The following is a 23,635-nucleotide window of genomic DNA, read 5'->3' on the forward strand; positions in this document are numbered from 1 at the left end:
AACACGGGCAGCAGGCGCATGGGAACACCACCACCTGCAAGTTCCCCTCCAAGTCACACACCATCCTGACTTGGAAGTATATTGCCGATCCTTCATCGTTGCTGGGTCAAAATCCTGGAACTCCCTCCCAAACAGCACTGTGGGAGTACCTTCACCACAGGGACTGCAGCGGCTCACCACCACCTTCTCAAGGGCAATTAGGAATGGGCAATAAATGCTGGCCTTGTCAGCAACGCCCACGAACGGATAAAAAAAACGTTGATGTGGCTTCCTTTCTGCTGCCTTGACTGCCACCATTTTATTCACTAATGAGGGATTAAACCTGGAAGCTTCCTGGTTTTTGTGGCTTAATATTACACCAGATACTGTTGTTATCCATTAAGTTAGGGAGATCTCCCTTCAAAAAAAAATTAACGTCTATATTAGTTGAATAGGGTTAATATAATATTAAGAAAGTTAACCCCAACAAATGAATAGCATTTCTGCTCTAATATTAGTTTTTTTTTCCAATTTCACAGTGTGTGTGCTGAAAACTTGTAAAATAACAAGCCAGGTCTGGGAAAGTGCCATTTCCCAGACGTTCCCTGATGCTCAAAGGGGTAAACATATGGAAATAATGGAAATATCTCAGTTTGCAAAAACAGTCAGATGTTTTCATCTCATAAATGTAAACAGCTGTATTCTGTGTATCGTGTGCATATCCAAGTGAAAAAATATGTTAGCTAAATAATATATACATCTTTAAAGGAAACTGAAAAAAACAGATAGCTGTTACAATATTATTTCTGATTGTGATGCATCAGTTGATCAACTGAGAAGTGTATTTTTATGTATTTCTATATTCAAGATTAGATTGTATAGGTGGATGAAGGGAAAAAGGGATGAAGGGATGTGAGTAGAGGGTGGGTCAATGTAAGTAGGATAATTTGCTCATACGGGGGGGTAAATGCCGACACGGACTGGTTGGGCCGAATGGCCTTTTCCATGTTGTAACTTATATGTATTTATATGAAACTAGCTGGGGGTGCCCGGCATTGCCAGGGCAATTTTGGGCCACGCGGTTTACGGGTGGGCGCTGCCGCTCCCCCGCTCTGTGTCACTCTTTCCCTCCCTGACCCTCTCTGTCCCTGCCCCTCTCTCTGTCCCCTCTCTCTCTCCCCCGCCTCTGTCTCCCTGCCCCTGTCTGTCCCCCCTCTCTCTCCCTCTCCCCCTCTCCCTCTCCTCTCCTCTCCCTGCGTCCCCTCCCTCCCCCTCGCTCTGTCCCTCCCCCTGTCTCTCCCTGCTTTCGTCTCTGTCCCTCCCTCCCCTCTCCCTGTCTAGCGCCTCAAGCCCGGTGCCATTGTGATACCGGCCGTGCGGGGCCTAGCGCTTGAGGCCCGGCCTAGCTCTCGGGCCGAGACGGACCCCAGCTGAGCTCCCCCGCGGGTCGTGCGGTTGACGGCCGGCCGGTGCCGTTCCCCCGCGCGCTGTGTGTCTCGGGCCGAGCGGTAGTGAGGCACGGCCCGAGTGAGCCCAACTCACCTCCCGCTCCCGGAGCCGCGATGTGGGGGTTTGTTTGGCTGGTGCTGTCGCTGTGGGGATGAAAAAAATGGCGGCGAAATTTCGGGAGGCTGGAGGATTAGGTCCCGCCCGTGACGCACCGATTGGTCAACCATCAGGTCACTGAACTGTAGGATTGGTCAACCAGCACGTCACTCAATGCTAATGAGAGGTAGGATTGGTCAACCATTAATGAGCGGATTTTTGAACATTTTTTGTATAGTGTCCGAACAATTTTTGTCTGACCAAAAAGTAAATATGCCTATTAGACTCCCCTAATGATAAGCTTTCTTTTGATATAACATGCGTGTAGGTACGCTCTATAACTTTTGAGTGTATAGCGAACAGACAGACAGACAAACAGACAGACAAACAGACAGACAAACCAAAATAACAACAGAAAATGCTGGAAAAACTCAGCAGGTCAGGCAACATCCGTGGAGAGAAATTTGAGTTGACGTTTCGGGTTTGACCCTTCTTCAAAACTGGAGAGAAAAGGAACTAGATCGAAGGCAGGGCTGCGATCGGACAAAAGAATAAAAGAACCAAAAGACGTAAAAGAGATTAGAAGCTAGACGAGATGGTAATAGGCTGGGATTAGGTGTAAAGTGTACTGGCAGGGCAAAAGATAGCTGCCAGGTGTGAGAGAGAAACAAAAGGAAAGAGGGGGGGGGAGGAAAGGAGTGGAAAAATATAAGTAAAAATGAAATAGGGGCCGAGGTTATGATCTGAAATTGTTGAACTCGATATTGAGACCGGAAATTGGAGGCCCCGAACTTGACAATTTCATTCACTTTGCCTCCAATTTCCACCCTTCCCTCACCTTCACATGGTCCATCTCTGACTCTTCCCTTCCCTTCCTCGACTTCTCCGTCTCCATCTCTGGGGATAGGTTATTGACCAATATTTACTACAAGCCCACTGACTCCCACAGCTACCTGGACTACACTTCCTCCCACCCCGCTTCCTGTAAGGACTCTATTCCATTCTCCCAGTTTCTCCGCCTCCGCCGTATCTGCTCCGACGATGCCACCTTCCACACCAGTGCTTCAGACATGTCTTCCTTTTTCCGCAACCGAGGATTCCCCTCTACCGTGGTTGACACTGCCCTCGACCGTGTCAGTTCTATCTCCCGCACCTCTGCCCTCACCCCTGCCCCTCCCTCCCGGAACCACGATAGGGTTCCCCTTGTCCTCACCTTTCACCCCACCAGCCTCCACATTCAACGGATCATCCTCCGGCATTTCCGCTACCTCCAAAGTGATCCCACCACCAAACGTATCTTCCCCTCCCCTCCCCTTTCAGCATTCCGCAGGGACCGCTCTCTCCGAGACACCCTAGTCCACTCCTCTATCACCCCAAACAGCCCTTCCCCTTCGCCTGGCACCTTCCCGTGCAAGCGGAGGAGATGTAACACCTGCCCCTATACCTCCCCCCTCCCCACTGTCCAGGGCCCCAAACACCCCTTCCAGGTGAAACAGCGATTTACTTGTACTTCTCGCAATCTAGTGTACTGTATTCGCTGCTCACGATGCGGTCTCCTCTACATTGGGGAGACCAAACGCAGATTGGGTGACCGCTTTGCGGAACACCTCCGTTCAGTCCGTAAGGGTGACCCCGAGCTTCCGGTCGCCTGTCATTTCAATTCACCGCCCCATTCCCACTCGGACCTCACCGTCCTTGGCCTCTTGTACTGTTCCACGGAAGCTCAACGTAAACTCGAGGAACAGCACCTCATCTTCCGATTAGGCACTCTGCAGCCTTCCGGTCTCAATATCGAGTTCAACAATTTCAGATCATAACCTCGGCCCCTATTTCATTTTCACTTATATTTTTCCACTCCTTTCCTCCCCCCCTCCCTTTCCTTTTGTTTCTCTCTCACACCTGGCAGCTATCTTTTGCCCTGCCAGTACACTTTACACCTAATCCCAGCCTATTACCATCTCGTCTAGCTTCTAATCTCTTTTACGTCTTTTGGTTCTTTTATTCTTTTGTCCGATCGCAGCCCTGCCTTCGATCTAGTTCCTTTTCTCTCCAGTTTTGAAGAAGGGTCAAACCCGAAACGTCAACTCAAATTTCTCTCCACGGATGTTGCCTGACCTGCTGAGTTTTTCCAGCATTTTCTGTTGTTATTTCAGATTTCCAACATCTGCAGTATTTTGCTATCAGACAGACAAACCAACCGCTTTATATATATAAATAATAGATAATAGATAGATAGATAGATATAGATAGATAGATAGAAGATAGAAGATAGATATACAGCCACAATCTGAGTTATTAGCACCTAGCCCTAGCCCGCAATTTCTGTCCTAACCTATTTTCCACACACAGATACTATCCAAGATTTGACACTGGATAGTCATCAGAAATGGAAACCCTGGCTGATTTTTGCCCTCAGTCCCGCAGCTGTAAATGGACTACCAAATTCTTGGATTTGGTGAAATTGCCAACTAAAGTAGCGAAAATTGCAGAATATGCTCAAATTTGTTTGCGAAAACCAAGGAAAAGCACTCATTTAGTATCTCTACCATTCATTCATCCTTCATTAGATTTTCTTTGTCCTCTCTAATCAGCTCTACCCTTTAACTACAATAACAACTTTAATTTATATAGTGCCTTTAACACAGAAAAATGCCTCAAGGCCCTTCATAGAGGCAAAATTTTTTTTTTAATAGACCAGGACAAAGAACGAGATATTAGGAGGGGTGACTAAAAGCTTGGTCAAAGAGGTAAGTTTTAAGGAAAGTCTTAAAGGAGGAAAGGAAGGTGGAGAGGCAGAGGGATTTAGGGAAGGAATTCCAGAGCAGGGGGCCTAGACAGCTGAAGGCACGACCACCAATGATGAGGCAAAGGGTTGGGGGGCGGTTGCACAAGAGGCTAGAATTGGAGGAACGGAGAGTTCATGGGTTTTGTAGGGCTGGAGGAAGTTACAAAGGTACGGAGTGGTGAGGCCATGAAGGGGTGTAAATACAAGAATGAGAATTTTAAATTTGAGGTGTTGGGGGACTGGGAGCCAACTCCCTTTTGACTTAATTAAAACTATTGGCCTGTAATTTGCGGTCAGCGGCGAAGCAAGGGCATTCACCGCTGGCCCCGAAGTAAGCTTCCCACAAAGATCTCGCGATCTCTGTTCCTCCCTGCGGAGGGAGGAACAGCGCAGCCAGTGTTAGAACAGTGAATGACTGACCACAACTTCTGGATTTCTGTGTAAGGATGCGCGTGCGCTACATCCTGAAGTTGTGGTCAGTTTCAAAGGGTTAATAACAGAGAATGTTGTATGTTCGCTGTTATTACCCACCACAAATTTCAGGCCAATAGTTTATGTGCCCAACCTTTCTTTGTTCATTCCCTCTGTTGGCTGTTTTAATCTTTTTCTTGATTCCCATACTGTCTATTACCTACTAGATTTTTTTGTATTAGCCCTAGATTTGTCTTATGCTTTTTGTTTAAGTCTTATTTTAATTTTAATTTCCCTAGTCCTCCAAGGAATTCTAGTTTTTGCTGCACCTCCTTTACTTCTTGTGGGGATGCCTAGTTTGTACCCTAATCATCTCCTGTTTTTATATTTTCTATTGTTTTCCCACAGATTTCACCTGCCAGTTTTTCTTTCTAATTTATCTGGGCTAGTTCCCCTTCTATCTTCTTGAAATGATCTTTTTTCCAATTACGTAACATTAAATGTTCCCTCTCCTTTCCAGTTTAGTTTCATACAAGTTGTCATGTTGGAATGTGAACTCACAACCAGTAAGTCTAAGTATCATAACCACTACCCTGCAGTACCCATAAGAACACAAGAACATAAGAAATAGGAGCAGGAGTAGGCCATTTGGCCCTTCGAGCCTGTTCCACCATTCAATAAAATCATGGCTGATCTTCCAACTCATCTCCACTTTCCTGCACTATCCCCATATCCCTTAATTCCTTAATATTCAAAAATCTATTGATCTCTGTCTTGAATATACTCAACGACTGAGCCTCCGCAGCCCTCTGTGGGTAGAGAATTCCAAAGATTCACCAAGAAATTTCTCCTCATCTCAGTCCTAAATGGCCGACCCCTTATTCTGAGACTGTGACCCCTAGTTCTAGACTCCCCAGCCAGGGGAAACATCCTCCCTGCATCTACCCTGTCAAGCCCTGTAAGAATTTTGTGTGTTTCAATGAGATCACCTCTCATTCTTCTACACTCTAGAGAATATAGGCCTGGTCTACTCAATCTCTCCTCATAGGACAATCCCCCCATCCCAGGAATCAGTCTGGTGAACCTTCGTTGCATTCCCTCTATGGCAAGTATATCCTTCCTTAGGTAAGGAGACCAAAACTGTACACAATACTCCAGGAGTGGTCTCACCAGGGTTCTATATAATTGCAGTAAGATGTCTTTACTCTTATTCTCAAATCCTCTTGTAATAAAGGCCAACATATCATTTGTTTTTAACCTGTATAGGCCACATCTGTATGAGAACTGGCCTCAATATCCCGGGAATTAATTTTTAAATTTATTCTCAGGATGTGGGCATCAGTGGTAAGGCTCGATGGTACGGCTGGCACTTATTGCCCATCCCTTAGCTACCCTAAGAAGGTGGTGGTGTACCTTCTTCTGGAGTAGCAGCTTGGTACAAACTAAGTGGCTTGCTAGACCACTTCAGAGAGCAGTTAAGAGTCAACGGCGTTCGTGTGGGACTGGAGACTTTCCCTCCTACACTATCCCTCCAGCCACATATTTACCTCCCTTATCTCACTAATGCTCTGCAAGGTTATTCCCCATGAAGTTCGGCTCCTAGTTCCTGAAACTCACTTTGCAGGACCTCAGTGTTATTCCGTTTCATTTGTCAAATTTTGTTTGATAATGCTTCTGTGCAATGCCTTGGGATGTTTTACTATGTTAAAGGCGCTATATAAATGCACGTTGTTGTTGTATATTGGTCCCAACCCAAACCACAATTTGAGGATACCCCCTTCCCTCTCCAAAACCTTTTGCACCCATTTCATTATATCTCTTACTCTGGCATCTGGAATATTATTATCTATAATGTTCAATACTTTCTAATTTTACAGATGAATGGTGTGGGAATTACAACACTGAAGAGCTGAATGGTAGCTCATATCTTCATGTACACTGTAATTTATGATGTAAGGTGCTGGTGGGAGTCACTAGCTGCTGATTCAATGGTATCTCTGGGTTGCAGTGTTTAGGTAGCTACTGGTTTTGTCTTTATTACATAGTATTACATATTACATAGTATGCATAGCACAGAAACAGGCCAATCGGCCCAGCAGGTCCATGCCAGTGTTTATGTTCCACACAAACCTCCTCCCACCTTACTTCATCTCACCTTATCTAGATATCCTTCTATTCCTTTCTCCCTCATGTACTTATCTAGCTTCCCCTTAAATGCATCCATGCGAATCACCTCAACCACTCCCTGTGTTAGCGTGTTCCACATTCTCACAACTGTCTGAGTAAAGAATTTTCTCCTGAATTCCCTATTGGATTTATTAGTGACTATCTTATATTTATGTCCGCTACTTCTGGTTATTTTCGCAAGTAGAAATATCTTCTCTACGTCTACCCTATCAAACCCTTTCATAATCTTAAAGACCTCCATCTTCCCTTTCCTAGAGAAAAGAGCCCCAGCCTGTTCAATCTTTCATGATAGGTATAACCTCTCATTTCTGGTATCGTTCTAGTGAATCTTTTTTGCACTTTCTCCAGTGCTTCTATATCCTTTTTATAATATGGAGACCAGAACCATTCACATTACTGTAAGTGTGGTCTAACCAAGGTTCTATACAAATTTAACATAACTGCTCTGATTTTCAATTCTTTCCCTCCGGAAATGAACCCCAGTGCTTTGTTTGCTTTCTTTATGGTCACTTTGTTTAGTGTTTTGTATATCTGTACTCCCAGGTTCCTCTGTTCCTCTACCCCATTTAGACACTTATTTTCCAAGCAGTATGTGGCCTCCTTATTCTTCCTACCAAAATGTACCACCTCACACTTATCTATATTGAAGTTCATTTGCCAATTACATGCTCATTCTGCAAGTTTATTAATGTCTTCTAATGTATTATGTCACAGTCCTCCTCTGTATTAACTGCACCCCCCAATTTTGTTTCATCCACAAATTTTGAAATTGTACTTCTGATTCTCGAGTCCAAATCGTTTCTGTAAATGGTGAACGACAGTGGTCCCAGCACATATCCTGGTGGAACACCACTTCCCACATTCCACTAGTCTGAGTAACTACCTCTTCTCTCTGTTTTCTGTTTTGTAGCCAGTTTGCTTTCCATTCTGCTACTTACCCCCTGACTCCACATGTTCTGACTTTAGTCATGAGTCTACTATGCGGTACCTTATCAAAGGCCTTTTGATCCCTAAGACCCCTAACCCTAAAATAACATTGATAAAATAACACAAGTAGGATGCTCTTTCTTTTTACACCCACCTTTCAATATGGCCATTGCTGAATTTTTTTTAAAGTTTTTTAAAAAGTCTAGTAATATATGGAGGATTTCTTTGAGATAATGGGCCAGTAATTCCTGTCCCAACGCGCGAGTACGGTCGGGGTACTCACACGTCTGGCCGGAGGAAATGCCGGTTTTCAGCATGCACAGCGCATGCGGGGAAAACCGGCATTTCCTGTCCTCTGAACGAAGGGGTTCAGAGGCAGAACGCGCGCGACTGCACAGGCAGCGCGTGTGCAGTAAAATTCCTTTTTTTTCCAAAGTTGCGCGCGTGTAAAGGCCTCCGGTCTTTACGCGTGGAAAAACAAGACGTAAGTATTTAGTTTTTCAGGTAAGTGGGCTTTTAGTACAATGTAGAAATTTTTTTTCCACAGGTTTGTTATTTTTAAAGAATTTACAGGATGGTAAGTTTAGTTTTAGACCCTAGTTTTTAAAAATTTATTTTTTTCAAAAAATTGATTAATTGTTTAAAACATTTTTTAAAACTTATTTATAGTTATTATAATCAGTGGGATGTTTTTTAAAATGTTATTTAAAGTTAAAGTAGTGTTTTGGCAGCCCATACTTTTCATGAGTTTGACAGCTCTTACTGTCAAACTCATGAATGAATTTCCCCTCCCCTGATTGGCTGCACAGTGCTCACCTGATCCCAGCCAGCACATCGCACTAACTACGCCGCTGGATCAGGTTAGCACATCGCGCCGACATCTGAACCGGGCCAGTGACAGGAAATGCAAGCAGGCCCGGGCTTCAGATGTCGGCGCACAGGGTGAGTGCAGATTGGGGGCTTGCACGCGCGGCAAGCCCCCGATCTAATTTCAGGGCCAATACTGACAGGAAATTCAATCATGCTAAACTAATGAATACTTGAGCACATTTTCCCCATCATCATCATTTCAAGACACTAGGAAGTAGCAGCCTCACCTTATATATCATTACTTAAATATCATTGGTTGATAAGTGCATCTCACATGATCCCTGCACATATTGATGTGCAGAAACAGTGGCCGAGATTTTCCTTACCTTGGTGGGTTTGGGACGGGCGACGTCGGTGGCAGGTCCCAACCCCGCTGCTGGCTCCATCCCACTCTGGAAAATGATTTTCTGCTGATAGGGTTTGTTAAGCCTGCCCAGCGTGTTTCCCGGGCCAATTAGAGGAAGCGGGTCTGGTGACATCATTCATGCCACGCCATCAGCCGGTTTCCTTAAAGGGACCATGGCCAACTTTCTTTTAACATTTGTGCTGTCAGTGTTCTACAGCACTGAAGTGCTGCAAACACTTACAATGACTGCACAGAGGTGCAGGGCTGCACCCAGGCTCTCCCATGACTCCCTCCATATGCTTATGGAGGGAGTCACAGCATGCAGGGAGGACCTCTTCCCTTCCGATGGGCAGAAGATACCTCCCCAGGAGACCAACACAGCCTGGTTGCACATTGCAGAGAAGGTCACAAGCAGGGATGTCATCAGGAGGACCAGGCTACAGTGGCACAAACCTTTCAATGATCTCATTAGATCACAAAACGTTAGTACAAAGCCACACTCACCTTCATCCTGCTGTGTCTCTCATCACATCCCCATCATTCTGCCTTTCCTATCCTACTCCTGCACATCCTTACACCAACTTACCTTGCACATCCACCCATCTCTCTCTATCTACATTATCACATCCCCATCTCACTAGCCACCCCTCACACTCACCCTAGTGCCATCATACCAACTAACAACACACTTGGGTCTTTTATCCAATGTTCATGTAAAGTTTCTGTTGATGTGCTGTCAAACATTGAAACCTTTATTTTCAACACTTTCCGTTCTTGGGCAGATTTGTCTGCACCTTTGGAAGTGGCTTAGTGAGTTGCAGTGAATGGTGAGACATAACGGTACACCCCGCAATGCTAACAAGTATGAAAGGAATGGCTTGAGCATTGTAGGGATGCTTTATGGTGTTGGTGTGGGGTGGTGTCAACCTGGTGCACCATGTGGCAGCCAGGGTGTACATCGTCAAGTGAAGTAAATTTGGCCATGGTGAGGCCATCCCTGGCCTCCCGAGCAGCAATGTGGTCGTATGCTGATGCCCTGTGTCCTGTGTAGCATCGGTTGATTGCGGAGAAGGTTGGTGTTGTTGTTGGTGCTGCTGGTGTGCCTGGTGCTGCTGGTGTTGGGGCTGATCATGGTTAGATTCTGAGGACCAACGTGAAACAATATAAACAGTACCCATGCTGATGGAATAGATGGCAGGTGAGGTTGAGATGACAGAAGCAATCTGTCAATGGTGAAAGAGGTTGTTCCAATGAGGTGACAGTGGATGGAGAGTTTGCTCCAAACACTTGCAGCCTGCATAAAGCTCAATCTGTCTTCCAAATGGAGTAAGCAACAGCTTCTGCGCCTGGAACGTGAACAGCTGTGAGGTGGGAGCTTTTATAGCACATTTCAAGCTGTCAACTAATCAGCTGATGCAATGGCCATTCAACTCCCACCTCAGATTCACAGACGTGGTCCCCAAGCAGTGTGGACCCCATGGGTGAGCAGTTAAAGTGAAAAGGTAAGGTTAAAAGCATTATTAAGTGTCTGTTAACAACCAGATAATTGTTTAAAATGCGTCGCCCGCCTCTGTAGGTCAGGTCAGGTCAGATTGGAGCTCACAGACACATAGGGTTACATAGCATATATGGCACAGAAACAGGCCATTCCACACGAGCCTCCTCCTGTCTTTCCTCATATAAATCTAACAACATAACCCTCTATTCCCTTTTCCCTCATATGCTTGTCTAGCCTCCCCTTAAATGCATCTATACTATTCGCTTCAACCACTCCCTGTGGTGGCGAGTTTCACATTCTCAACAGTCTTTGGGTAAAGAAGTTTCTTCTGAATTCCCTATTGGATTTCTTGGTGACTGTCTTATATTGATGGCCCCTAGTTATGCTCTTCCCCATAAGTGGAAACATTCTCTCTGTATTCACTCTATCAACATTTTTCATAATTTTAAAGACCTCTATAAGGTCACCCCTCAGCCTTCTTTTTTCAAGAGAAAAGAGACCCAGCCTGTTCATCCTTTCCTGATATGTATACCCTCGTATTTCTGGTATCATCCTTGTAAATCTTCTCTGCACCCTCTCCAGTGCCTCTATATCGTTTTTATAATATGACAACCAGAACTGTACGTAGTACTCGAAGTGTTGTCTAACCAAGGTTCAATACAGGTTTAGCATAATTTCCCTACTTTTCAATTCTATCCCTCTAGAAATAAACCCTAGTGCTTGGTTTGCTTTTTTTTTAATGGCCTTGCTAACCTGTGTCGCTACTTCTAGTGATTTGTGTATTTTTACTCCTAGATCCCTTTGTTCCTCTACCCCACCTAGACACGCCATTGGGAAAGCTCCGTTGTGGCAGGTTGATAGCGGGGTCCTGATCCAGTGTCAAAAAAAATCAAATTTCCCACCCGACCCGCCACCAATCCCGCCCACTGACCCCCAGAAAATCCAGTCCTGAGCTTACTGCCAAGTGTAAAGAAATACATTTATAGAAATAGTGATTTATATTGGATTTAATAGAAAGCATTAATAGAACATGAATTTGCAGTAAGCTATTTTATAGAATATGAGTACTGTGAGCACTTTCCTCCCAACACACACACATTTGTATAATGAGCTGTATAACATACTTTAAGACTTGAGATATGAAACTGTCTTATTTACTCATTGCCATTACATTTTTTCAATTAATTTTATTACGAGATGAGGATCAGAACAGTACACACAAAACAGTTCTTCAGCTGAGGAGTTGTAATATTGCTATACATGGTCTAATCTTGTTGAAGGTATCATGTGATAAGATTAGGAACTGCAGCAGTTACCAGGAGCATCATCTGCAAGGATAATATCGTGTGATGCAAGGAGACCTAAAGAGTGAGAAAATATATATTTAAAAAAGAATAAAAGATTATATGTTTGGGTGCCATTTCAAAAGTTTTTATCTGAAGATTGTACATTTGATTTTGGAAGATGTCGGTTGCTTATTCTTACTACATTCAATGTTCATAGATTGGTAAATATGCCTTGTCCACTACATAAGGAAACAGAAATTTGTTCTCTTGTTGGACAGGTTGGCACTGCCAGGTATATGGCACCTGAAGTTCTAGAATCTCGTGTTAACCTGGAAGATCTTGAGTCATTTAAACAGATGGATATTTACTCAATGGCTTTGGTTTTATGGGAGATGGCTTCGCGATGTGAGGCCATTGGAGGTAAGATTAATGTCAGGTCATCAAATATATATTTGTTAAATGATACAAAGAAAATGCTACTACATGCTAAACCAGTAGAGAAGTGTAAATTTTGTAAACATTCTGATGTAAAACAAGTACAAAATCTTACTGTCGGGGTTGGTTTTACATTGTAAATTGTCCTGACACAGTAGTATAGCTCCCAGTATCTCTCACAGCTTCAGGGGAAAAGGATGCCAAAATCATGATATCAGAATCTTTTCATGTCGTTCATCCCATTGGTACCCGTTCTGTATCATGTCTGAACTCACACGTTATCTAAGCTGTGATTTTTTGTTTATTTAATACATCTATAAATCTGAGCTACACTATTGTAAATAATGCTAAAGCAGCTCAAATCCTTGTCTTAATGGAGACCAAACAACGTATATCAGAGATGATTAACAATTAATGCAAATGAGAAAGGGAGAGTTGTACAGCCAGTTTGGCTTTCTTAAATATTCCTAAGCAACTGTTGGTTGCTGCTTTTCCATTGCAGACATGTTCCCAGCTGACGTTTAGCTGTTCCTGATTATTTAACAGGGTAAGTTCAAATGGGCCTAGGTCGAATATGCCACTATATCCCTTTTTCCTTGATTTTTCCTTTTATCCAGTACCTATTGAGAACCAAATAAACTGACTAAACTTATCCAAATCAGAAAGGGTGAAATTGATCTTGGGCAGAAGCACAAAACGGGCAATAGCAAATCAGCAGCTGGTTTTACACCCTGCTTGGTTTTTTTTACTTTCTTAGTTATTTGCTTTACCGTATGGGGTGCTGGTGATGTGGATGGATCTGGAAACATCTGGAAGGTGGATTGACAATTTGGGTATAGACGCTTCATTAGACACCGGGGCGGGGCGGGATTTTGTACATGATGGATTGACCATTTTCCTTCCCCATCTCTTCATTTTATTGCCATTTTCCATCTCTCTCATTTCTTTTCACCATCTTAGCTATTTTGCTTTTTTAATGTTTTTCCATTGCCTCATCAAGATGATCTTTTATATCATCTAACAGCTTCCTATTGAAGGCCAATTAACCCTTAACATCCTTTCTGGAATTGTAGTTTCTGTTGTTTATTCTCCTCTTTATTTCCAACCCTACTAAAATGAAGTCAATGGAAAGAAAAATCGGGCGGGGTGTATAATGGGTGGACGATCTGCTACCGCCAACTTTCGGCCTGGTGGTGAAAGTTAAAATCTACTCCATTGCTTAGGCATTGTGGATCAGCACCACAATCCTAATTATAATACAGAAAAGAGTGAAAGGGTGCAACCCACAGGAAAGTTGAACTCCAGAAAAAAATATACTTTTGTTCCATTAAATTTATAATTCATATATCCAATCCTATTGCAGGCAAATTTATGACAATGTCTTCATATTCAGCCAATATTAGCCAGTTTCCTTCTTACTTAGTAAGTGATGGTATAATTAATAGTAATATAAGTATTATGATAATGGAATATTATTTTTAGTACATGCCAATCTTACTACATGCAACTATTTTGTCTCTTCTGATGTATTGAATCCAGCTGGATCCCATTGTGATGTCAAGTTATTTGTACCTAAACTGCAATTGAATGTGTTGTATTTCAGCTCTTTAGTGACATCTTGAGGTAATGCCATGTTAGGACAACCCAGCAATGCAGAGCGGTATCTCTTAGGTAAAATGTTATACAAATAATATGTATAAAGATTGGCCACATATTTTCTCATAGGGAATATTAAAATATATTTCATTTTTTTTTCTTACAAGTAGGCTTCAGATATTTTGCAAATTAATTTTTAATTCTACTATCTCACTTACGTAGGTGAGAGAATTCTATTTAAAAATATGATTGCAATGCTCAAGGATCACCACTGGATGTTTCCTGCTTACTAAATATTTTACTTTGTATTATTCCTAAATACACATGGATAAAAACACACCAAAAATGGGGAAACAGTGGAATTGTTCGAACATTTTGCTAAATATTTTAGAAAATACTGTACCTGTGAAAGGTCTAGCAGTAGTATGTTTATTACTAGATAAACAATAAATAGTAGAAGAACAACCACAAGGATCTTCTCTTGAAGGCACTTCATTGGGGTGGGTGATGGCTTCACAGGTGCTGGCAGACACTCCCGCACCTCACTCAAGTGGCTATTTTTTATGAGTGAACCTACACGATGACTGTTGACAGGCTATTCTAATTTTTTTAATTTGTTTATGGGATGTGGACATCGCTGGCAAGGCCAGCATTTATTGCCAATCCCTAATTGCCCTCGAGAAGGTGGTGGTGAGCCGCCTTCTTGAACCGCTGCAGTCCGTATAGTGAAGGTACTCCCACAGTGCTGTTAGGGAGGGAGTTCCAGGATTTTGACCCAGCGACGATGAAGGATCGGCAATATACTTCTAAGTCAGGATGGTGTGTGATTTGGAGGGGAACTTGGAGGTGGTGGTGTTCCCATGCGCCTGCTGCCCTTTTCCTTCTAGGTGGAAGAGGTCGCGGGTTTGGGAGGTGTTGCCGAAGCAGCCTTGGCGAGTTGCTGCAGTGCATCTTGTAGATGGTACACACTGCAGCCACGTTGCGCCGGTGGTGGAGGGAGTGAATGTTTAAGGTGGTGGATGGGGTGCCAATCAAGCGGGCTGCTTTGTCCTGGATGATATTGAGCTTCTTGAGTGTTGTTGGAGCTACACTCACCCAGGCAAGTGGAGAGTATTCCATCACACTCCTTACTGTGGGGTATCATGCTCCTACATAATGGGTCTTCACCTAGGCTTTTCAATAATAAGTTATAATAAAAGAGTATTTAAGAATGTTACAAAGCTCAATTACAGTATTTCTGGCTGGATTTAGATGAGCAAAGGATGTAATTTTAGGGTGTGAGCGAAAATCCCTCATCTGCAATCTTTATTGATGTCCAGAATCAATGTATACTAATTTTCCACTGGACAGTTTTATCTTTCTAGCAGCCTCAATGGCGGCAGGCTGGATCTGTTCCCTATTTGCTGCTCTTCTAAGAGAGCTGGCGTCTACTGATCTTCTACATTTCCAGATGTCCATCTTCCAAGCTAACATCTTTATAAATAACTAGCAATTTATTTTAAAATAAAGCCAGCAATGAGGCAAAAGGAAAAAAAGAAAACCTTGTACTTCAAAACAATCATATTGCAATTTCAATTATACAAAATTGTTGTACAATGAATGGAGTAATGATCCCTTAACTTATTCGCACCACCTTTGCAATCCGCAGAATAATGGCTTCAGTCTCCATTGCACAGTGAGCCATACTATAAAGGAACAAAACTGTACTTTATATAGTGCTTCATCACATCCTCAGCACACCCAAAGCATTTTACAACCAATGGATTACTTTTGAAGTGCAGTCACTGTTATGTAGAAACATAGAAACATAAACATAGAAGATGGAGTAGGCCATTCGGCCCTTCGACCCTGCTCCGCCATTCAACGAGATCATGGCTGATCATCCAAACCCTAGCACCCGGTCCCTATACCGACAGCCATCCCACCCAAGCCCTATCCTATCCCCGTAACCCCACGTATTTAATCCCCCCTAACACTAAGGGCCAATTTTTAAATTTTTTTTTATCACGGCCAATCAACCTAACCCGCATATCTTTGGACTGTGGGAGGAAACCGGAGCACCCGGAGAAAACCCACGCAAACACGGGGAGAATGTGCAAACTCCACACAGACAGTCACCCGAGGCCGGATTTGAACCCGGGTCCCTGGCGCTGTGAGGCGACAGTGCTAACCACTATGCCACCATGCTACCCTTAAATGCAGCAGTCACAGAACAAGGATCCACAAACAGCAAATGGAGGACTAACCAGACGATCTGTTTCTGGTGGAGTTAGTTGAGGGGTGACTGTTGGCCAGGACACTAGAAGAAAATTTTGGGTTTTTTTTGGAGTAGTTCCATGGGATCTTTCACATTCACCTAAGCAGGTAGATTGGGCCTCAGTTTAAAACCTCAATCAAAAAAAAACAGAACTTCCAACACTGCAGAATTCCCTCAGATGTGAAGTATAATTTACACACTGGTTTGTAATTGTGGGGCATTCTACTCCAATGACAGGAAAAATATGAATTTGTTGATAGTGCAGTCTTGACACAGCAATGCTAAGATTGAATTGACACTTAGAAAAGATAAAAGTAACTCCTATATACAATTCTTATTATATGTTTTACGAGAACTGCATTTCATTTTGAGCACTGAACTGCTTTTACATCTTTCAAAACACATTCTCTCTATTATTTACAGTCATTTTGGCACATTGTAACAGCTGTTCTCCCATGCCTGGCCTTTCATCTTCCCATGAGCACTGTAGGTAAAGTCGGTGTCAAATGTCAAGAGGCAGATCACGTACTGTGCAGGTGTATGCAATTGGCATTTAGTCTGTGATGCATGTTTGAACTGGACTAAGTAATTATCCCAATTTAGAATTTTTTAGGGTAGTATAAATGCTTTTTTGAATTTAGGCAGGAAACAATAGGAGCGGTGAAACCGATAGATAGAACACTTTTACGATAGCAAAATACTGCAGATGCTGGAAATCCGAAATAACAACAGAAAATGCTGGAAAAACTCAGCAGGCCAGGCAACACCGGAGAGAGAAATTAGAGTTGACGTTTCGGGTCGAAACCCTTTTTCAAAACCCTTTTTAGAACACACTGTTGTTTTCCTGTCTGTATATTTGCATGTGCCAATTTTCCTGGAAACACAAAGTTCTAAGGTGGATCTCTTTTACAATATAGTTAATTGGGATTCACTTGCCAGATAATATTTTGATTGATGTGTTGCAACTTGCGACTAGCCTCTTTCAGTATCCCTTTTCTTAAAACAAACATAAGGAGACACTGGGTTGTCCCAGTGTTGCCCCAGTGTCATCAACCCAAATACAGGAAGCCTAACAAAAGTGTTCCTTTTTAGAGGGGCACAACTAATAAATCCCAAATTATGCAAAAGAATGGAAACATAACAAATTAAATAATAATATTATTTCCCGTATCCACTACACACTCCAGCCCCTGCGGTGGCCACCAGTTGCGGAAAGCCTCAAGCGTACCGGTGGACACCGCGTGCTCCTTCTCCAGGGCCACTCGGGTGCGGACAAAGTGGATGCAATGACTTTTATCAAGTAAACAAATGAACAAGGGTCTGGGCAATTTAAAGTGCAGTGCATTGTGGTCACGGATCTAAGAGGTACATGTCACTTAAATCTGTCTGAAAAAAATTTGAATGAGTTTTATCAGTTCTTAATGCAGGTGTTAAGTGGTGTATTGATTGATTTCTATGGTTCTTTAGTTGCTTTTTATATAGCTCAAAATATCATAAATATTATCTTTATGTGAGCCATCAGGGAGATCATTCGGCCCATCCAACTCATTATTTTGTAAGTTGGCTCACTGGGCACATGCACTGTGTGGTGTGGTACTGAGCCATAGGAACTAGGAAGATCTCACTCCCAAGTTTGATTCCTGGTTTGTGCTCAGCTTGATGATCTCAAAGGATGGCAGAGGAGACTTTACAATTTGCCTTGGTATTTCTAGGTTAGGGAGGGGAAAGAAAGCACTCCGATCACTACCCAGTAATCCCAGCCATAATTATATGTACTCAGGCATAAATCATAGAATTTTGGAGTATGGAAGGGGTGCCTTTCAGCCCCTTTGTACCTGTGCCTTCTCTGCGAAAGAGCTATCCACTTAACCCCATTCTCTGCCCTTTCCTTATATTGATTTAAATGTTTATTTTTCATGTATTTATTCATTTCCCTTTTAAAACCTATTATAGATTATCCTTGCAGCACTGTTCTGATGGGAAGCCCATGTCCACTGTGCAAAAAATAAATACATTCTCCTATCCTCCCCCATTGTTCATTTACTGATGATATTAAATTTATGCCCTCTGGTTATCGACTCATCCACCAATGGAAATAGTTTTCCTGATTTACCTGATCAAATCTAGTCAAAGCTTTGAACACTGCATGAGTGAAGGCAGGACAGGATGTGGATGTGATGCCCCCCATAGTTTAATAGCTTACCAACACTCATTGTGCAGGCTCACACATGAAGACCCGTCACTTGCATAACTGTCATCTGTAACTTGGCAAGTGTGAGTGTGACTACCTTCAGGAGAGGCGAGGTTAAGGAAGGCAGTTGGAAGGGAAATTGAGGGAGGGGGAAAAGAAATTACTAAGGAGAGTCAAAATGCTCTTACTTTTTTAAATAATGCATTGAAAGGGACATTGGATGTATTTTTCAACTTCATCACTTGGGCGGTAAACCGGGAATGAAAATCAGGCAGGTTCTATAGCAGGCAGCTCCACTCCTCCAGTTTATTGCCCGACTGGTGAAGGTGAAAATTATCGCCATTATGTCTTCCAACCAGTTAAACTTACCCGGCTGCTAAAGTCCCAAGAAGACCTCAAATATTATTTTAACATTTCAACCATTCATTACATTTGGTTATATTTAACCCCTAATATTGACTGCAACAACTACATTGATATAGCACTCATGTAAAAGGACGTCTTACAATGCTTTACGCCATTAGTTTACGCCTAAAATATAGCAACTTCCAGTCCTTCTAGATATTGCTGTGTAAAATGGAAATGAAATGCATTTGTAAATAATGCCTCTTTTAATTTTCTTACAGAAGTGAAAAGTTACGAATCACCCTTTGGCTCAAAGGTTCATGAGCATCCATGTGTTGAAAGTATGAGGGACATTGTACTACGGGACAGAGGTCGCCCTGAAATTCCCAGCAGTTGGCTGGTACATAAAGTAGGTGAAGAATGAGAACGAATGGAGTGTGAATGCTGTTAACTCTACCAACACAAGCTTTCTTTGTAAAACAAAATAGTATTTTAAGGATTTGACATTTACAGAAGGAACAGCAGTATCATTCTATGCTTTTTTGAGATTTATCGCCATTTTTTCCGCATATCAAGGAACGGATGATGTTAAATGTATGTTAGAATCATAGAATAGTTACAGCACAGAAGAAGGCCATTCGGCCCATCGAGCCCGGGTCAGCTCTCTGCAAGAGTACTTCAGCTGGTCCCACTCCTCCGCCCTTTCCCCGTAGCCCTGCAAATTTTTTTCTTTCGGGTGCTTATCCAACTCCCTTTTGAAAGTTGTGATTGAATCCGACTCCACCACCCTTTCAGGCAGTGCATTCCAGATCCTAACCACTCGCTGTATAAATAAGTTTTTCTTATGTTGCCTTGGTTCTTTTGCCAATCACCTTAAATGTGTCCTCTGGTTCTCAACCCTTCCGCCAATGGGAACAGTTTCTCTCTACTCTGTCTAGACCCCTCATAATTTTGAACACCTCTATCAAATCTCCTCTCAATCTTCTCTGCTCTAAGGAGAACAACCCCAGCTTCTCCAATCTATCCACGTAACTGAAGTCCCTCATCCCTGGAATCAGTCTCGTAAATCTTTTCTGCATCCTCTCCAAGGCCTTCACATCCTTCTTAAAGTGCTGTGCCCAGAATTGGACACAATACTCCAGTTGAGGCCAAACCAGTGTTTTATAAAGGTTCATCATAATTTCCACGCCTTTGTACTCTATGCCTCTATTCATGAAGCCCAGGATCCCATATGTTTTTTTAACTGTTTTCTCAACCTGCCCTGTCACCTTCAATGATTTATGCACATATACCCTTAGGTCTCTCTGTTGATGCACCCCCTTTAGGATTGTACCCTTTAGTTTATATTTCCTCTCATTCTTTCTGCGTTAAATTTCATCTGCCATGTGTCTGCCCATTCCATCAGCCTGTCTATGTCCTCTTGAAGTCTATCACTATCTTCCTCACTGTTTACTATACTTCCAAGTTTTGTGTCATCTGCAAATTTTGAAATTGTGCCCTGTACACCCACATCCAAGTCATTAACATATATATCAAGGAAAGCAGTAGTCCTAGAACCGACCCCTGGGGAACACCACTATGTACCTTCCTCCAGTCCGAAAAACAACCGTTCACCACTACTCTCTGTTTCCTGTCACTTAGCCAGTTTCATATCCATACTGCCACTGTCCCTTTTATTCCATGGGCTTCAACTTTGCTGGCAAGCCTATTATGTGCCGCTTTTTCTAACGCCTTTTGGAAATCCATGTACACCATGCCAACCGCACTGCCCTCATCAACCCTCACTGTTACCTCATCAAAAAACTCAATCAAGTTGGTTAACATGATTTACCTTTAACAAATCTGTGCTGGCTTTCCTTAATTAATCCACACTTGTCCAAGTGACTGTTAATTTTGTCCCGGATTATTGTTTCTGATATATGTTGTATAATCAGTATACCTCTTATTTTACATAAACAAATTCACTACTGAACTAACTCATTAATTTTAGTGCTTGTTCAGAAAATATGATAATCCTGTACCACTTTGCAAATATGTCAATATCATTTTCCATGAAAATCAACTTTTTAGTCACGACTACGGCTAGGCTTCTGAAGTCTCGGATCTTCCGAAGAGTAAAATCCCTAATTGATGGCCATTTGTTGTACATTTCATTGTCTGATACTACTCAGTTTAAGAGCACTTCATGCACACTGGAGACCGGTTTTTGGAACTGCTCTGATTCATAAACTGCAAAATATAACTGGGGTAGACTGATCTAATACATATAAGGGTATCATATTGGAGGATCCAGAACCTGGGCAATGGAAATACAGATTATACTGAGATTAAGACACGTTGAATAGGTGATCACCCTGACGTCAGTGGTATCACCTTCACCTCTGAGTCAGAACATTGTGGGTTCAAGTCCTACTCTAGGGTCTTGAGTACTTGGGCCTAGAAATTCGACCGTGCAGTGCTAATTTTTTGGGCACTAAACTGCCTCCTCAGCCTCCAATATGGTGGGCAGGAAGTGCACTCTCATTACGAGCTGGAAGTGCGCCCGCTATATTGGTCTAGGAAAGAAAATTGGCATCCAGGGCCCACACCTGAAACAGGTGTCAGGTACTTTGCATATACAAATACGAGGCCGAACGCCTGTTTGAAGCCCCCACTGCAATATTGTTTTGCCCTGAGGCAGCCAGCACTTAGGGTAACAAGGTCTACATGTAGCCTAACAGGCAGTCCTAAAAGTGACTATTAGGCTGCAAGCAACAAGGTAAATTTTTTAAATATACTTACATGAATGTGGAACCGGGACAGGCAGGAGTGCGCTGCCTGACCCCACATTAAAAGCATGCAGGCCACCTTATTTTCATTTCCCTTTTCCTTCCTTCCCTTTGTTACTAATGTTTCAAGAGTGGCAGTTCTAATGGGCTTTCAGAATTCTCCTCCAGTTTTCCCATGTTTCGTTCTACTCTTCTTTATTTCCACACTCATTGTCCTATGATCCGATAGCAAGGTATCCTGTGGTCTTAATGGCTTTCAGAATCATAGAATGAGACAGCATAGAAGGAGGCCATTCGGACCATCGTGCCTGTGCTGGCTCTTTGGTAGAACTATCCAATTAATCCCACTCCCCTGCTCTTTCCCCATAGCCCTGTAATTGTTTTCCCTTCAAGCATTTATTCAATTCTCTTTTGAATGTTACTATTGAATCTACTTCCACCACCCTTTCAGGCAGTGCATTCCAGATCACAACAACTCGCTGTGTAAAAAAATGTTTCCTCATGTCACCTCTGGTTCTTTTGTCAATCACCTTAAATCTGTGTCCTCTGCTTTTGTCCCAGTAGTACCCCACAGTTTTGTTGCTCTCTTTATCTCTAGCATATGCTTTTTTATGTGTTGATTTATATCTATCCTTCCCTCTCCCTTTTGGCAATATTCCAGATATGGAAACTATACTGATAGAGGTTAGCATGTTCCAAAAGTACATACATTATTTTCTCTGCCTGGGTTTTGTTTTTATAGCAGCTGAACCCATATGGGAGTTCATCTTAATTTTAATACAGAATGTAGCTGCATGCTGTGAATAGTAGAAAACCCAATAGTTTGCCCCTTTAGGAGGGAGTGAAGTCTCAAAAAAATCTCTAATATGAAGCTGTGCTGCAGTGTGTGTTAGGATCCACTGTGAAATGTTCATTTTCCCAATTTCTCTGTCTCTTTTAGTATCAGAGAGGTGAGGCTCCACTTAAAAGAAAGCTAGGTTGTTTCAAGGGAATAGTGTATTTATAAGAAGTGGATACACCCCATTATAATTATTACATTCATCTTAGCCATTGTGACTGCGGGTGCCCGATTATCTAGTTTGCTGTGCTGGGAGAGGTGTAGTGCCCTTTTTTGGAATAGTTGCCTGTAGAAAAAGGAGACTGAAAAGGCTGCTCTCCTTGGGATTGTAAAGCATAATAAAAATTAGTATATCTTCTAGAGGTAAATGTTTTGTTATACACCATTCAGAGAAAGTACCCCCTCACACATTTTTCCTCTTTAAGGCAATCTTACTTTTAACATTTTAACTGTTATGATCCGGGGGACATGACATTTGTGGGCAGCTTCTTACATTTACGTTGTTAAAAACCGGCTCCCTTAATCAAACAGCAGAATCACAAACCCACATTATCATGGGTCCATGATTTCACTTTCAATGTTAAAATGTGGGGAGCTGGCTCTAGACTTCAATCTACTAGGATCTGGACTAAAGAAGTACCTTTAAAATAGGCTGTTATATGGTAATTATTCAGGGTATTTCAGTAAAACATACAAGCAAAACATTTTGAACCTTGTTTAGTCAAAGACTGAATACTTAATTAAATGTCTAATTAATGTCTGTTGACCTATTACTGTAGTATGATCTTTGATTATGGCTGCCTAAGATAGAGAGCCAGATATTCTGATCCCTACGGGTGGGTACGCGCTGTGCACCCGCCCGTAGGGACATCGGAAATGCCGGTTTCAGGCATGCACAGCGCATGCGCTGAAAACCGGCATTTCCGATCTGTCAAGAATGCTCGACAGATCCTCCGGCTGCCCTGGAGAAGAGCCTCTGTGGGCGGATAGTTCCACTTTTTGGAGACCCTCTGCCCACAGAAAACCCTTACAATTCTTATGCCTGGTAAAAGCTGCTTTACCAGGATAAGAGTAGAAAAAAGTAAAAAAAAAAAATTCACTGATTTATCATTTAAAAATACTTTAAAATAAAGTTTATTTTTAGCCCTGTAAAATACTTCAATTATTTTGTTCAAAAAATTAAATTTTTGTTTAAAATACTTAATTTATTGTAATTTCAAGTCATTTTAAAAATGTGATTTAAAAAAAAAAATTATTTAAAGTTTTACTATGTTTTTTCATTGATCTCCATTCATATATTTGACAGGTCTTCCTGTCAAATGTATGAAGGGAGATTCCCTTCTGTGATTGGCTCCCCATGGCCCACGTGAT

General features: G+C 42.4%; 1 protein-coding gene across 1 annotated transcript in view; it reads left to right on the forward strand.

Annotated features, from left to right (window-relative positions):
• The window catches only part of tgfbr2l (transforming growth factor beta receptor-like), a 78,954-nt gene that overhangs the window by 50,470 nt on the left and 4,849 nt on the right, over positions 1-23,635 (forward strand). The window contains exons 5-6 of the mRNA XM_085986511.1: positions 12,113-12,254; positions 18,940-19,067. Of these exons, the coding sequence (XP_085842637.1) occupies positions 12,113-12,254; positions 18,940-19,067 (270 nt within the window). The remainder of the gene's footprint in view (positions 1-12,112; positions 12,255-18,939; positions 19,068-23,635) is intronic.

This window comes from Somniosus microcephalus, chromosome 4 (genome assembly GCF_052327205.1).
Source record: "Somniosus microcephalus isolate GS21.2 chromosome 4, FLI_Smic_1.0, whole genome shotgun sequence".
In the NCBI taxonomy this organism is placed as follows: Eukaryota; Metazoa; Chordata; class Chondrichthyes; order Squaliformes; family Somniosidae; genus Somniosus; species Somniosus microcephalus.